The sequence below is a fragment of the Podarcis gaigeae genome (genome assembly GCF_964106915.1).
Source record: "Podarcis gaigeae genome assembly, chromosome: 5".
In the NCBI taxonomy this organism is placed as follows: Eukaryota; Metazoa; Chordata; class Lepidosauria; order Squamata; family Lacertidae; genus Podarcis; species Podarcis gaigeae.
The window spans coordinates 16,617,268-16,634,289 of record NC_139681.1 but is presented as its reverse complement, the minus strand read 5'-3'; the positions used below and the strand labels follow the sequence as shown (position 1 = coordinate 16,634,289).

The 17,022-nt window shown below is 40.1% G+C and overlaps 1 protein-coding gene across 3 annotated transcripts in view; it reads right to left on the bottom strand.

The window, feature by feature from the left end:
- The window catches only part of ADK (adenosine kinase), a 196,500-nt gene that overhangs the window by 100,390 nt on the left and 79,088 nt on the right, over positions 1-17,022 (bottom strand). For all 3 annotated transcript variants that reach the window (XM_083738500.1, XM_083738502.1, XM_083738501.1), the window contains exons 5-6: positions 13,346-13,518; positions 12,247-12,355 (exon numbers count right to left, since the gene is read on the bottom strand). In XM_083738500.1, the coding sequence (XP_083594626.1) occupies positions 12,247-12,355; positions 13,346-13,518 (282 nt within the window). The remainder of the gene's footprint in view (positions 1-12,246; positions 12,356-13,345; positions 13,519-17,022) is intronic.

The window sequence follows — 17,022 nt, the reverse complement described above, 5'->3', positions numbered from 1 at the left end:
AAAATACGGTAGTTCATGAGGCAGATCAGAGAACCTTCTGTTCCATTTGCTACTTGGTAGTAGTTAAGTTTACTGTAATAGCCACTGAAAGCTATAATTGCTAAGTTTTGTCATCTGCCGTTTATTTGTGGTTTGCAAGTGGTAAGAAACCAACTCATTTCACCTTCAGAAGCACTTGCTTACACTTGTACAAAAACTAATAGCTTGGTATTTCACACAGGAAGACGTATACACAGATCTTGTTACTGTCATAGAAATGCAAAAGGGATAATAGAGTATTTTCAGGCATGTCCTTGAACTAAGGGTAATTTGAATTGCTTAGTAAGGAAACTAATGGATTTAAAGCAATTACATTACTAAAAGGTATGCTTTAAAATGTGACTCAGTTGTTTCATTGTTCCTCAAATAATAATTTTAGAACAATTTACATTTCCTTTGTGAAAATTGGATCCAGTGCTGAACAAACATTTCAGCATTGTCAAAAGCTTGCGAGAAATGGGTTAAGTAAAGATGTCTGTTTAGGTTATTTGAGTGCATGTGTACACAGTCCTATCATTTAAGAACTGTGATTTTGTGATTCACAAATAAGCTCAGCACAGATTCCTATTCACTTAGCTTTATTCATTCCAACATAAACAAGAATCCAAGGGACATTATTTTCAAATGAATATCTAATGCTAATGAACAAAACCATTTCAACTGAACCTTTTAGTCAAACAATATTATTGCAGGGCTGTATACCTTAGTCTGCTATTCAGTTTTTCAGAAAATTATTTGAGACTCCAACTTTGTTTCTACTGAATACAGATGAGCATTAAAGCTCTAGAATGTATTTCCTACACAAATGTAATTTTTCTCCAATATGTCAAGATTAAATTCACTGCAGATATGTCTGGTTTAAACCTGGCTAGATTACTTTTACACCAAACGTGGGTTCACTTCTAACATCATTAATGCTTTTGTGTTGATTCAACACAGCAAACGCTAATGTCAACTTCTGAAGAGCTAAAATTCCCATATTCACACAAAATCTCATTTTACAATTTCATCCTACATTTTTCATAAAAAGGCATGTCAGTACATTGTGGCAGATATCCAGTTTTTATCTGCTGGTTGATGCACTAAGGACCATTTAAAACAAAGCAATTAGTTGCAAGTGTGGTTAGTTTAACAAGATAATATCATCATAATCCATGGTTTGAGGCTGACTTCTTAAGAAATTCTCTAGAGTTTGTTTTAAACTAGAATCCCTTGTCCAAATGGAATGTTAGCTGGTGAAAATGAAATTAAACTCTCATGAAGTCAATCCCCCAGCTGCATGAAAGAATAAGGGATGTGGGGGTAAGAAGGCACAATGCTTCACTCAGGGTATTTGGGGGGCATTCATCTAGTGCTAAATGATGATTTACCATTATGTGTGGATGAAACAATTACCCTCAACTTTATAGAAGCTGCATCATTGACAAAGACTGATCTTCCCAATATTATTTGCAAGAATTTCCCTCATTTATAACAACATCAATAACACCAAGCTATTTAGCTGAGTTTTAAATCAAAATGAATAATGGACAGGTGTACCAAACTTTGTTTGAGATTTTAATTTATACTGTACTTGCCATGGGTGTGAAACAAATTATTAAACAGCAAGAGAAAATGACTAAAAGAAGGGAAAATTCAAATCTGACTAATTTCTTAGTAATTTTCCTCAAATGAGTAAAGACAGGCTTAGACTTTTTAAAATAAGCAACCAGGATAGGAATACAAAGGTAAGGGTTTCACAGAGTAATGCTTGCAAAAAGTAAACTTTAGAAGACAACTGAAGGCTTTTTAAGGTTTAATGTTTTGTCGTGTTTTTAAACATGTTGGAAGCTGGGTCGATTTCAAAAAATTCCACTGGAAAAACGGAGATGGCAGTATTGAGTTAGTGCATAGCTGTCAACTTACAGATTTGAAAATAAGGGACCAGCAGCCTCGAATATAAGGGATCCGCAGCTAAAATAAGGGATTTTCTGAACACATGTATGTTCAACTTCTGAGCCCCTCTGAGCCAAAAGGAGAAAACCCAGCCAGCAGCCAAATAAAGCCTCAACAGGTGGTTCCCACAGCGCAGCAACCCGGCAAAGGGGATGCAGCAAGGAAAACCACCGTCACCTCTTCGCTGGGAAGCGCTGAGCAAAGGCAAGTCCCCAGGCAACGTGGCCGATTTGATCGGCACAAGGCATGCAAGTTCCACCCCCCAGTCGTTCTTAGACTCCTTATTGGGTGAGCAACGCAGCCAAGCAACACAGTTGGAGCCTCCCTCCTCCCTGGCCAGCAGGGAAGGAGGGAGAGGAGCTGCTTCCTTTGAAACCCGGGAAATTTAAGGGACATCATCAATAAGGGACAGCAGCAGGACACAGCGTTGGGATAAGGAACTTTCCCGTCAAATAAGGGACAGTTGACAGCTATGAGTCAGTGGCTCATGTGCTTCTGGCTTGCACCCTTTATAAAGATTTGAGGAGTGAGGTTATTACCCCTCTATTATTGTCACTCAACCATTGCTACTATGTCCTTCCTTTTAGCAGATCAAGATGATCAGGTGACAGCAAAAACTGCAAGGTTTTTAGCGGGGGCAATCAGAATAAGATCTATTACTTGATTATTGATGTAAATGAATTTTGTATAGTTAAGTTTTTACCTCTACCTTCAGTACATTGTATTTTATTGCTAATGGCTAGTGGCTGATGCAAATAAAGATTATTCTGATACTATGTTGGAAGCTGCCCAGAGTAGCTGGGGCAACCCAGTCAGGGCAGCGTACAAATAAAATGATAACAACAACAAGAATTTTTCTGGTAACGTAAGAAATGTAAATGTGTTGTCACTGTCTTCTGGTGTTACTCATTCTAATAAGTTAGGTATGGAATAATGTATCTACTTCCCATGTCAACTTTTCATGTATGTTCTTTAATGCTTTTAAGTCAAGTTTCCAAGTTTAAATTTTATGCCTTTTCGTTATAAACTGCCTTCAGATTTTTAGAATATTGTCCTGAAATGTTTGCCAGTCTTTAAATGCCCTCAACGTATTATGAATCGGTTGTGAAAGGTATGAGTAAGGAAAGGGCGTTTAGCCTAGAAAATAACTCTCTGCTGGTAGAAAATAAGCATCAGGTAGTGTTAGCTACATCACAAAGTTTGGTATTCCAACACTTCCAAAATAAAACTGGCCAAAGACTCCCGAGATGTCTAATTTCCATGAAACTATAAGAAAAAGGGCTTAGCTAGGCCCCTGGGCGACCTCAATCACAAACAAAAAAACACTATAGGGCACTTGAAGCATTTTTTTCAAAATTCACTCAACATGAAATCACTTGACAATAAGCTTTTCTGTGTTCCCTAACTTATATAGCCATTCTGCCAAATGAATTTATGATTCTGCAACTAAATAAATAACTATTAGAATATTGCTTTTGCTTGCTAAAAAAAAGCAATGGGTTACCACCATTCTTTTAATACTAGCTGTTAAGTTAACTAGGAAACATATAAAATTAACTGCACATTGTGATCTAATTCAGGAATTATGTATCAAATTTTCCAGTACTTTAACAAATTAGCTTAAGGCTAAATAAAAAGCTAGAATACATTATTTAAAATGTTAATATTTATATCAGTGTTTGGTTTGTGCCTGTAAACTGTTTCTCACTGCAGGCCACTGCTGAGTCCTTTTACCATTTCTTTTTTTTTTAAAAAAACTAGTTTTTATTAAAGATTTTTTTTTGTTACAAAACAAACAGAAAAACAGGAAAAAGTACACCTATCGTCTCCATTTTGCATTAATAAGTCTTTTTCACAGTTCGTTTGCCTTTAGTGAAATACATTTTTGTCATAGACATCTTGCGGTTGAGGGGGAAAGGGAGTGGGGGAGAGATTTTTCTTTCGTTCTGTTGTCTAGTCCTAGTGTAGGGCTTTGTGTCAGCATCATGTAGGTAGGACAAGGACCTGATGTTGGTGAAATCCACATTATGGTGCTTATCTAGGTGAATTGGCTGGATATGTCATTTGATGATATATTACTGTGTACAACTAATGTGATTCTTGCATTACAGGGGGTTGGGCTAGATGACCCTTGGGACCCCTTCCAACTCTACCTTTTACCATTTCTAATGGTGCTCCTCAAACATAGACAAGGCACGAAATGCATTAAGTCCAGTCATGTGATTTTTACTCATGTCCAGAAATGACGGCGCAATTAGGCAGATAAGGATCTACAGCACTTTGCTGAATCTGTTTGCAGCCCAGATTTCTAGTTTACAGAAGCAGAAGGGACATGATTACTTCTACGAAATGGACACTTACTACAGTTTTATTGGTGTCCAACAGGAATTTCCTTTCTAATCATCAAAAGCCAACTAATATTACCATATCAATTAATGTTTCCAATTACTTCTCAGTCTATAAGTCTTCTTTCGTAATGGTTCAACGCCCAAAGGTTTATTTACACAATCAAATACCACATCTATGGGATTTGTGTAATTTATGTAATTGTCAAAAACTTGGTGAATGTTGACAGTTACAGAAAATTCTCAAGATTTTATCAAGTGTGGTAAGAAATGTCAGAAATACTTACATTGTGAGATTTTTTTCATCAATAATATGGAAAAAAGCAGAGCAAACAAGAATAATATACGTGTCTCCCTTCAGAAACATGCCCAGTGAAGATGTTTTTAGTTATATATGGCCTCTATATGGCCAGGAAACTCATGCTGCCAATGTTTTATAGCCATCCTACTGAAATCGAAGAGGGCTGCAATGAACTCACATTTTGGTCAATATTTTAGCTCCCACTAGTGAGAAAATTGATTCCAATGATAGAACAAATATTGCATGAACCAAGATGATCAGCTGAAGTACTTATCTCATAATCATGCTGGACACCAACACCACTGCTGTGAAATTACATTTCTTTCTCATTATTAGATATCCAAAAGGTTTGCAAAATAGCTCTATCAACTCTGCTCTGTTTCAGATTAATTTGACACAAAAAACTTCAATGGAGATTACTGATAAGAGACATGTCTTTAAGCAAGTGTTACAATGCAACTGATAACATAATGGAGTACAGTGAAGTGCAAGAATTCCAGAGTACACCTATTGCAATTGCATGAATAAATGAAACACTCATTCAATACAGCACGACTGGATTGCTTTCTGCTTTCAGGTTATCATTGTTCCGTTCGGCAGCTATGCTATTGGAAACTTGGTCAATCTCATTGTAATCTAATCCTTTGCTTGAACTGGAGAACCATATGATTAATTGGTTTTTCAGTCTATGCCACTGTTGTTCTGAATGTTCCCTTTTGTTGGACAACTTTCGATGCAGGGTATTCGTGGTAGCGTTTTAAGAAAACAATATTTCTGTTCAACTGTCTTCATGTCCTGAGGTGGAAAATGCTGACCAACTGCTGTTGGATAAATCAGGATGGCACCGGAAGCCATCCTGTCTTATGTTTATTACTTCAGTCTGTTCTGATGAAAAGGTTTTTTCACTTTGCCATATAATGCTTCATCAAAATATACAACTATGTGCTACTGTAGACACCACATGATGTCAGGACAAATAGTGTTAGATGTTGGGACAGACAATAAGTCATGTCAGACTAACCTGATCTCGTTTTTTGACAGAATTACAGTGGATGTAGCCTACCTTGATTTCAGCAAGGCATTTGACAAGGTGCCCCATGATATTCTTGTAAAGAAGCTGGTAAAATGCGGTCTTGACTATGCTACCACTCAGTGGATTTGTAACTGGCTGACTGACCGAACCCAAAGGGTGCTCATCAATGGTTCCTCTTCATCCTGGAGAAGAGTGACTAGTGGGGTGCCACAGGGTTCTGTCTTGGGCCCGGTCTTATTCAACATCTTTATCAACGACTTGGATGACGGACTCAAGGGCATCCTGATCAAATTTGCAGATGACACCAAACTGGGAGGGGTGGCTAACACCCCAGACGACAGGATCACACTTCAAAACGACCTTGACAGATTAGAGAACTGGGCCAAAACAAACAAGATGAATTTTAACAGGGAGAAATGTAAAGTATTGCACTTGGGCAAAAAAAAAATGAGAGACACAAATACAAGATGGGTGACACCTGGCTTGAGAGCAGTACATGTGAAAAGGATCTAGGAGTCTTGGTTGACCACAAACTTGACATGAGCCAACAGTGTGACGCGGCAGCTAAAAAAGCCAATGCAATTCTGGGCTGCATCAATAGGAGTATAGCATCTAGATCAAGGGAAGTAATAGTACCACTGTATTCTGCTCTGGTCAGACCTCACCTGGAGTACTGTGTCCAGTTCTGGGCACCACAGTTCAAGAAGGACACTGACAAACTGGAACGTGTCCAGAGGGGGGCAACCAAAATAGTCAAAGGCCTGGAAACGATGCCTTATGAGGAACGGCTAAGGGAGCTGGGCATGTTTAGCCTGGAGAAGAGGAGGTTAAGGGGTGATATGATAGCCATGCTCAAATATATAAAAGGATGTCACATAGAGGAGGGAGAAAGGTTGTTTTCTGCTGCTCCAGAGAAGCGGACACGGAGCAATGGATCCAAACTACAAGAAAGAAGATTCCACCTAAACATTAGGAAGAACTTCCTGACAGTAAGAGCTGTTCGTCAGTGGAATTTGCTGCCAAGGAGTGTGGTGGAGTCTCCTTCTTTGGAGGTCTTTAAGCAGAGGCTTGACAACCATATGTCAGGAGTGCTCTGATGGTGTTTCCTGCTTGGAAGGGGGTTGGACTCGATGGCCCTTGTGGTCTCTTCCAACTCTATGATTCTATGATTATGGAGAAAATACTTACTGACTGAGGAGATCTAGCATTCAGATTTAAAAGTATTTCCCCGGTTTCTTTAATACCAAACTTTTTTCAAAGAGGGCCAGATTTGATGAAGTGAGCATGAGCTTTTTTTAGGATTGAAGTTGTTGAGCTTTTTTACAATTTTTTAAAGGATTTAACCCCAAAGTTAAATTGGGCCCGCAAAACGACCTTTGGACATGCCTGGGGATAAGGGAGTAGAATGTAGGGTAGAGACTATGAAACCCAGATCTTCTCTCCTGTTTTTACCCAAGGGAAAATCCTGCAAATGAAGCGATGCTTGAATACAGCCAATATTCTGCTACAATACAATTTGAACTGGAGACTTCTGGAGTCTATGTCTGCATTATCCCCAAACTATTTCTCCTTTAAATAAGACTAGAAAGCAGATAACCTTAATAACATGTCAAGAGTTCATAAAAAGCCCATGAATAGGAATCAACAAAAGATGAGCAGCTTTGGCTGTATGAACCAAGAAATCTGGTGTGGACGCATTTCTCCTTTTTCATATGATTGACACTAAGTTTGACTAGTAGAAGAGCAACAGCGGCAACTTTCTTCAAAGTTGACTCTCTCATCCCCATTCCCTTCTAGGTGTACAAAGATTTATTTTTAAAATTTACATTAAAATTAGAGTGATAAATCAGATCAGGTTTTTAAAATGCAACTTTAGATTTCTTACAGACTTCATTACCCAAGAAAAGTATTCTTACGAAATATGGAAGGACAGTCGGCATCAACATGGATTTATGTATTGAAGTTTCCCTGCTAGCAGGACTGTTTTTAGTCATCCGGTGTTATGCAGTTAAAGCAGCTCATTACCAATAGATCTGAGTTTCAGCATCTTCCTAATGAAATAAAGACTAGCCTTTTGCCTCTCCCATGTGCGTGGAATGCATTTATGTATCTATAGAATTGGGGTAGGGGCTTGATAAATAAAGAAACATTATGCCAATAAAGATGACATGCTGCGTTCATCTCTGTAGGTATCTGTCAAATGCAAAACCGTACACAACTATCCTCAGAGTAATAATGATGTTTTATCATTTTAATTATAAACACTTTGGAAAAAAATCCCCCAAAGTATATGTGTTGGGGTGGTCTAAATTAACTGTAGTTTGATAGCCCAAGGGTAGCAGAAATAGATTGAGCTAGCAAATTTCATAGTAGTTATAGCAGCTGTCTTCTTGCCTCGGGGAATCTGGGTATTTAACAAAGCAGACAGCTTGGCACAGGCATCTGATTAGCAACATGCCAATATGGCTGGACAGAATTTGCAGAAGCTCTATTGTTCCAGTATTTGATTAAACATCTGGAGAATTCTACTATTATATATTTCCCCCATATATTCACTCACAATAATTTTGCACAGGTTGTCATGTCTTCCTTAATACTAGTAACAGGGCGTGGAGTCGCCCGCGGTGCAGCAGTAAAAATGAATGATGAAGTTGTTTTTTTAAAAAAAGGAGAAAGGGCAGAACGTGAGAGTGAGTGTGTTTCTAAATCACAGATCCATAAAAGCATTTAAGAAATAAATTCCAAGACGTTCTATGAACAGAGATGTGAAAGTGAGGGCATATGTTGCAAGAGGAGCTTTAGAACAACTAATACAAAAACAAAGAATTTGTGCAACTGTTTAAAAAGCTAATAACTGAGCTTCCAAAACATATTTGGCATACTGTCTTTGAAAATCTTACTACTCCTTGGGCAGTTTCTGAACAGCAAACTTTCAACAAAGAATCACACATTCTCTCTCTCTCTCTCCTTGTCTCTCATGCTTTATGCATACACCACAAATTATTGGGGCTTGTCGGCAGAGTTCAAAGCACCAGAGTCTCTGCAAACTGCCTTCTTCATCTAGAAGTACATTCTTTTACTCAATCAAATCCATCTGAGGTAATAAGACTTGATGTTTTATTCAACAGAGCTGAGGAAAATTGTTGCACAATAGGTTAATTCAAAATGGCAGCATAGAAAATGCATCTGTCAGTGGGGATCAAATTACAGGGCAAGCTCCTTGCGATGCTTAGAAAAACAAGCCTGCAGTTTTACGGATTATGCGCACGCATGTGTTTAAAGGGGTGGGAAAGGAGCTAAATATCTGCACTAACCTCCAATTAAAGTCAATCATAAAAACAGCCTATTTAATGAGTGCAGATTTCTTTGGGTAATTATAACACCAACCAGTCCCCCCCCCCCTCTTTTAAATCTGTAATTCTGCCTTCTTGTTATTGCTTGCTTTGTCATTAATCGCCTCAGGACCTTGATTTCCTAGCAACAGACTCTGCCACCAAACATTTGGCTCTTGTTCAACATTTTCTTTGTGAAAAATGGCACTGCTGTTGTTGCTGGGCTGCTGCAGCTAGGCTGTCTCTGTAAGTGCTCTAAGAATGCATTCTTTTATTTTAAAAAAATCACACGAGAAAAGGACAAATGCCCGTGCCTCCCTAGATAGCGAGCAAAAGCAAGTTTACCAGCAATTTAAAGTTTGCAGCAGCCGCAGGAAAATAATCTGATAATTTCTCATGAATACTATGATAGCACTTAAATATAAAAAAGGTCCACTGTCTGCCGCATGTTGAGGAAAATGAGGAGCAACACCTGCCAAATGTTATGTATCAGATTTCTTTTCCACCCAAGGGGACAAAGTGGCTGGCTTGGGTCCAGTGGGGCTTTTCTGCCTCTTCCTTCCCAGTGCAATCTCAGGCACCTCCCTCCCCACCAAAGAGCAGCTCCCAAGAGGGAGGTCCCTTCAGAACAGCATGGACTGTGGCTCACACAAGGCGCTCCCCACAAGTCCCCTCCAATTCTCTTCTCCCATTAACAACTCCATGCTATTTCCAACACAACTCAGAAGCCCCCACCCCACAATGATCGCTCCCCACATTAAATGGGGGGGTGCCTTTGCGTGGTCGCGCACAGCCCCCTGGACCCTATACGGCACCATTAACACAGGCTTGGCTTCGCCTTCCCCAGGTGGGATACCTGGAGGTCTCTGCCTACCTCATCCAGTTACCCAATCCCGGCCTGGGGAGGTGTTGCCAAGGTGATCAGCCCAGGTAGGGGGAGGGATTACCTGCCCACACAACATGGGGAGGATCTACCAAGGTCTACCCACATCTGAAACATAATAAAGTTGTGGCCAATTTTAATCCCATAGCACATTGTCTTTAGTCATTATTCCACATGGGGGCAGCCCAGGGTTTGGGGGACTCCGCCTGTCCACGCAAATATTTTTCAGGAGGTGGAAGGGGCTGCGATGGGAAGGATGATACAGGAAAGATCTGTTGTGTTCTACAATCCAAGTGTTTATGTGGGACCCAGTTCCAGCCATACCTGGGTCCAGCCCACTGTGCCACAGACCTCTGTTTAACAGGGGGCTGTACAGGGCTGCAGGGAGAAAGGTTAGCACGCTCCAGCGGTACCTGTATGGAGGTGCAGTAAGATTCAGCTGGTTCCTGATGAACAGTTATGCCTACTATTCCTCTCCCCCTCCCACCCATTCTTCTTCTTCTTCATTTCAAAACTTTCTAAGTCTTCTTACAGTTTTTAGCTCATTGCATTCAGTCCCAAGCGTTCCATTCAGAACAGACCAAGATACAGTAATTTTGAAATGAGAAAACAGGCCAGCGGGAGGGGGAAGAGCATAAATTAAAAATGAACAGGCTACTGTGGAAATATATATTCTGAAAAGATGTCTCGAGCATATGGCAGAAGCGGTTGATGTTCTGTGCTGCGTATGATCTTTGCAGGATAAGCATTTGCTTTACAATTATTGATGGAGCTTTGGCCATATGCAAGAATCAACAACCACCACCATGGAAAATCTAGAGCACTGCACAATAACAGGCTGCAGGAGACATTAACACTAACTGAAGGAAATAACTTTTTTTAAAAAATGAATTTGTTTCTCCCGGATAATCCATTTTCTACACTTCTCACCAGCTGTTCCCACATCGCTCAGGTAACAGGATGGCAGCAGCTGTCATACAGAATCCATATATTATATGCACATTACGTTCTTTAATCTGCCATAGCTGCCTCCTATACTTGTTAATTGTGATCAGCATTAACAACATCACAGCAAGGGAAACACAAATCTGCAATTTATAGCACACCAGAATGCAAGTCTACATAAATATGTGAATTGGGTTTCCGTCTATCTTGGGCGAGAGTAAAATATCCGTAGAATGAATTCTGAGCATTTCCTCCTCGGCTTCACTAGAACAGTGTTTCTAACATGTGGGTCACGACCTCAATTGGGTCGCAAAGCCTGTGCTAGAGGGTCGTGGCTTTGAAAGTTAACTCCAAACAATTATTGCTCTTAATCCTTAGTTGGTATGATAAATGCCTTTAACAACTTTTTGTTTTGCTGGCGCATTGTAATGCTGTGTAGACAATTGCAACCAAGTGTCAGAAAGGCTAGAGTCTTATATTTTTGGCAGCGAGCTTATTCAAATTTTGGCTTCATGTTACCAACTCAGTTATCATTGAGTACCCTGAGCCTGCTGATGAAGCACTATCTGTGCTGCTATTTGGTAGCGCCTATCTTTGCATGCTAGGTTTTTCCCTACTGACTTGTATGATTTTATTCTGTGAACTGCCCTGAGACCTCTGGGTATAGGATGATTAATAATAATAATAATAATAATAATAATAATAATAATGACAAAATACTGCAGCAGGCTATATACCTCAATAATGATCTGTGGCTATGTGAAACAACCATCAAACACCACACTGACCTACTTGTTTAGCTATCCCACTGATACTTGCCCAAATGGACTTTATTGTGAATAAAGCTATTAAAAATATTATAGCTAACACAGCTTTTATAAGCGTATGCATTAAAGTAAAAATTTAATGGCTTACGAAGTAATAACCTTTGATCAGATGGCAGCTATTCTTACATTCCCATTAAGAAAACAACAACCCTAAATAAGTTTGTAAGTATTATAAAAATGAATTCCACATTAATAGAAGCATTAAGTAATTTTTTGCTTTCTGATCATTGTCCAAAGCTCCTGTGATGATACTAAATAAATTTGGACTTGTGTGTCGCAATACCAAAAAGGTTGAGAACCACAGTGCTAGAAGATGGCAGGTCTTGGCATCCCTGCAGATTCCAAGAAACTGCTCAAAAGTAAGGCATACATAAAAATGTAAATGCGATGCACAGTTAAGAGCTCAAATGCTGAATTTGATTCAAAATGGCTTCCTGAGTTCTACTTAAGTGAATTAAAGTAAGTCAACATTCATGTCAATTAATCAAGACCCAGTGCAACGGAAGAGTCACTTTTAGCACCCACAAAATATATCCTATACTTGATGCAACTTGTTATGTAAATGGTCAAAGTGTTGAACGCAGGTGCAAAATTAAGCAAACCTACCGCAATATAATAAACTTGAGCTTTTTCCACCAAGTTCCAGTTCTTTTCTATGTCAAGATGCTTTTCCTTTTTATAACAGTTAGCAGCAGCCAGGTTAGCAACAAGAGACCTAAAATGACAAAAAGTAGTCAACATGATCAGATGGAACAACTGATCCACAATCTCTTCATTCCTTTCACTCCTGCAAACTAATAATAATACTTAGAATTTATTTAGCAAGCTCCTTCAGATGCTGTTCCTTCTTGCAACCCTTACAACAACCTGTGATGTAGGTCAGTTTTATTCCCATATTGCTGATGGCAGGGGGCACTGGGGCTGAGAGGCTGCTCTGACTAAGGCCACTAGTTCAGTTTATGTGCAGGAGAGGGAAGAGGTTCAAACTGGGGACTTGTGGATTTGAACCTCAGTCTCCTAGCCACTTATGCCAGCTTTCCGAAAACCTCCTACAGATATGGGAGTGGAAGTTTCAAGACAACTTTCTAGTAATGCTAATTGGGAAGAAGCAGGGAAGCAAGGTGCTGCTTTCGATGCTGATGCTTTTGGTTGATTAAAGGTAAAGGGACCCCAAACCATTAGGTCCAGTCATGACCGACTCTGGGGTTGTGGCGCTCATTTCGCTTTACTGGCCGAGGGAGCCGGGTCATGTGGCCAGCATGACTAAGCCGCTTCTGGCGAACCAGAGCAGCACACGGAAACACCTTTTACCTTCCCGCCGGAGCAGTACCTGTTTATCTACTTGCACTGCGTGCTTTCGAACTGCTAGGTTGGCAGGAGCAGGGACCGAGCAACGGGAGCTCACTCTGTCACGGGGATTCGAACCACCGACCTTCTGATCGGCAAGTCCTAGGCTCTGTGGTTTAACCCACAGCGCCACCCACATCAATCACGTTGGTCGATTACACAGAGGCAAATTTGTAAAGATGGGGAAGAGTAGCAAGAAGAAGAGATTGCCAACAGCACAAATGGAGAGGAGAAGGGACTTGAAGTCACAAGCACCTCAATTTGGCTTACAAATGCAGCTGCAGACATCTGCCATATTCCATAGGAATTTTGACCTGAAATATGGCAGAGGTTTTTGTATCCCAAGGAGATATATGACCTGTTGTCACTTGTGATGCAGGCAGCACAGGTTCCAGTTGGCTCTTCGCTCTGCTCATAATAATGGGCATCCACATGAGCTTCTTCCGCTTTCTTCTTCAAAATTGCACCAAACTTATCCGTTCCGATGCACCCAAAAAACGTTGCAGCTTTATAAGGGCTCTGGATCATCCACTGCAGTCAGAGACAAAGAAGGAAAAACGAATTCACTTCAATTGCTTGGAATCAAATTGTTGTTGTTATATGTACGTACAGCACTTTGCATTAAAATGAGAAGTCCAATAATACCTTTGAATTTGTTCAAATCCAGATGGACCTTAAATTGTTTAAGTTCAACCTCCCTCAACCTGGGACCCTCCTGATATTGTTGGACTCCAGCTCCTATAAGTCCAGTTGTAGTCCAATTTAAGGCTAACTTAAACTGCAATTCTAACCACACTTACCTGGGAGGAAGCCCAGCTGAATGTAACAAAACTTATTTCTGAGTATGCATGGCTAAGATTGTAGCTTTAGTCTATCAAAACTTTGTTTTGAGGGTTTATTTTATCAAAGTTTTTAGGGTTTGTTTTATTTTATTTTATTTTATTACAATCAAGCGGTATATAAATTTTATGAAATAGAGTAAAATAGACATACTGATGTAACTTAGGAAAATACAAATAAAATATTACCGATTATATGCAAAATCAATAGATCATTAGTAAACATACATTTGTGGACCTATACTCCAAAAATGCAGAACCAGCAGTTCAGCTACTCTGAAATAACTGCTAAACAAAACTGAAAAACAATCCCAACCACCCCACCCTAAAGTTCCCTAACAGAAGGTCACTCGAGCTACATAAGCTGAGGCTGCCGAAGAGTCCAGAGACCATCTTGTTTGTCTCTTAGAGCAGACCCAGGTCATCAAGCCTGAGCTTCCACAGCCGCTGCCTGCCATGAACCATCATTGGCAGGATTGGTGGTGGCGGCGGCAGCAGATTATTTTAACAAGTCAAAAAGGTCCACTGGATTCACCTGAAGGAGTGGCATTCTGGCCCTAGGTGGGACTAACTTTGTAAAGAAAAAGGAACTGAAGGTATGGTGTGGGCAATGGATCATCCTGAACTTTTAGGCGTTCCAGCCACACAACAGCCTTTGGTCCAGGAAGCCAGTATTGAGACACACCCTTCAGATGAGTCCAGTGAACAGAAGATACTCCTGTGCTGGACTCAGGTGGGATGTTCACAAGTTGATCTGCTGATCCAACAGCTGGATGCCTAAGATGGATGAAGCACACAGTGAAGTGCTCCCCATCCAAAAGTCACTTTGGCTGAAGCACCAAGGACCAAATGCTCTGTACCACCTTTCCTAAATAGCCTTGGCCCTGCATACCTAAAGAGCGTCTTCACTCCCATCATTCAGCCTTGACACTGAGATCGAAATGGCTGCTCATGCTGAAAATTGCTACCTTTCTAAACATGCTTTGGTTTAGAATTCATGTAGTCTCAAATACTTCTTCTCCTCCTCCCGCCCTGGCCTTTCCTGACCATCAAGGTTAGGTTTTTTTGTTTTAAGTTTGTACCTCTTCTGATATATTTCACTGTTTACATTTTATGATATATTAAATGATTTTATAACATGCTCTTGTGTTTAATTATTTAATTTGTCATGTTTTTATTTATATTGTATACTACTTAGACACTGTTTAACATCAAGCTATCTAGAAATTTTGTAAATAAAATAAATAAAATCCATGTTCTGAATATTAGTAGTGACTAGGTATTAAGAGATTAGGAATGTTGGGTAAAATTTCAAACGCTAAACATATGCCTATCAGCTTATATCTACAACAGTATCTAAAACAGGTGATAAAGGTTAAGTGAAAGTTTATTGACAATGATGAACTCTGACAGCCTCTATTCAATTACTTTTTCCTTCAAGGTGTCTGTGATCAAAGCAAGAAAGTCCCCCACCCCTGAATCACAAGCTGTTTGTTCGGATTGAAACATCTGGTCAATATTCCCTAATGCTGCAATTTTCATGCGGTGTTAGCAATAGGGTAAGTTTCCTCTCCTTTAAGTCCCATAAGTGAGACACATATGGCTGATCATTTGATCCAGAAAAGATTCAGTTCACAGCACCATGTACAACTCTCTCTGCACTTTATGGTATTTTAAGGCTGCTCTGTCATTGCACTCCATCAAAACTGCAGTCTGTTACAGGCTTCTGCTATAAAAGCCTGCAAACATGACAGAGCTTAACAGCATTTGACTATGGGAGACAGAAAGCATGCAAGGCAAGGCTGTCTTTAAAATGGCAGATCTTCAACTCCTGCTAAGTATTCCCAAAGCATGGCAAACTAGTAAACAATATAAAGACCCAGTAATATCTGTTTAAAAAGTCACTCATTATTGTCATTCTAACATTTTCCATTCTGTATGTCTGAACTAATAGAGCATCTTCTTTTGCCTACCTAAGCCATTATACGATTCATAAACATTGGCATTTAACATCATTTACATTTAATTTAGAAAGGTCTTACTAACCAATTACTGTTTTGCATGTTAATGGCACTTCACCCTCCCTCCAAACAGTGAATGCAATAGGGCTAACTCCAAAGGAAATTTACACACTGCAACCTCAGTGTCTGAGGCAATCTTACAGAAAACTTTGCAATCTAGAACTATTTTTACTGAATTGCCTGCCTACATGTAGATATGTCCATCATTTATGGCTTAGAAAAGAAAGTAAAATATCAAAACATCCTAGGGGCACTTCTTATCTGCCACAGGAAGCAATGTAAGAGTGCTTCAGCTCTCAGTGATTTTTGCATCTATATGTTGTTGTTGTTTAGTCGTTTAGTCGTGTCCGACTCTTCGTGACCCCATGGACCAGAGCATGGCAGGCACCCCTGTCCTCCACTGCCTCCCACAGTTTGGCCAGACCCATGTCTGTAGCTTCGAAGACACTATACAACCATCTCGTCCTCTGTCGTCCCCTTCTCCTTTGCATCTATATAGTTATCATTTATTAGTAGAAGTCAGTATCAGGTTTCAGTGGAGATCTTCCATATAGAAATAGGTGTTTGATCCTTGTGATCTGATAGCAGCAGAAGGTAATTTCTCAAAGCTTCTTGCAAAAGTTAATTGAAACTTTACAAACTGAAATTTTGCCTGTTACGTTTCAATCTTTACTTTGTGTTTTACTGTCGTTAGCTGCCTTGAATGCCAACTGGTGGAAAGGTGGGATAAAAAATTAATGTACAAAAAGTGACATCAGAGATGTCGACGATTTCTGTCACAATATCAATCTAATTGAAAAACTGCAGCTTCACCCATGGTGGAATAAGGCATATATATATATATAAAGTAGTTTTGTAACCTGATAGGCTCCAATACATAGCCAACTCCAGGGGGCGTGGGTGCTTGGGCACCCACAATAATATAACTGTGGGGGCTGGGCACCCACAAAGTCAATCAGCAAAGCCGGAGAGGGGCAGCCAGCCAGCCTCTGTGGTGCTGCCTCCGAAAGAGAAACAGTTCAGCTCCAACCACTGCAGCCAGCCAGCGAGACACCCTTTTCCAGGAGTGGGAGCCTTGGGTGTGGACAGACTCTGCCTCCACGTCCAAGGCCTCCCCCCCCACCCAGAAACGGTGCCTCGCTGGCTGCAGAGTTGGAGGAAGAGAAGCTGCAGCT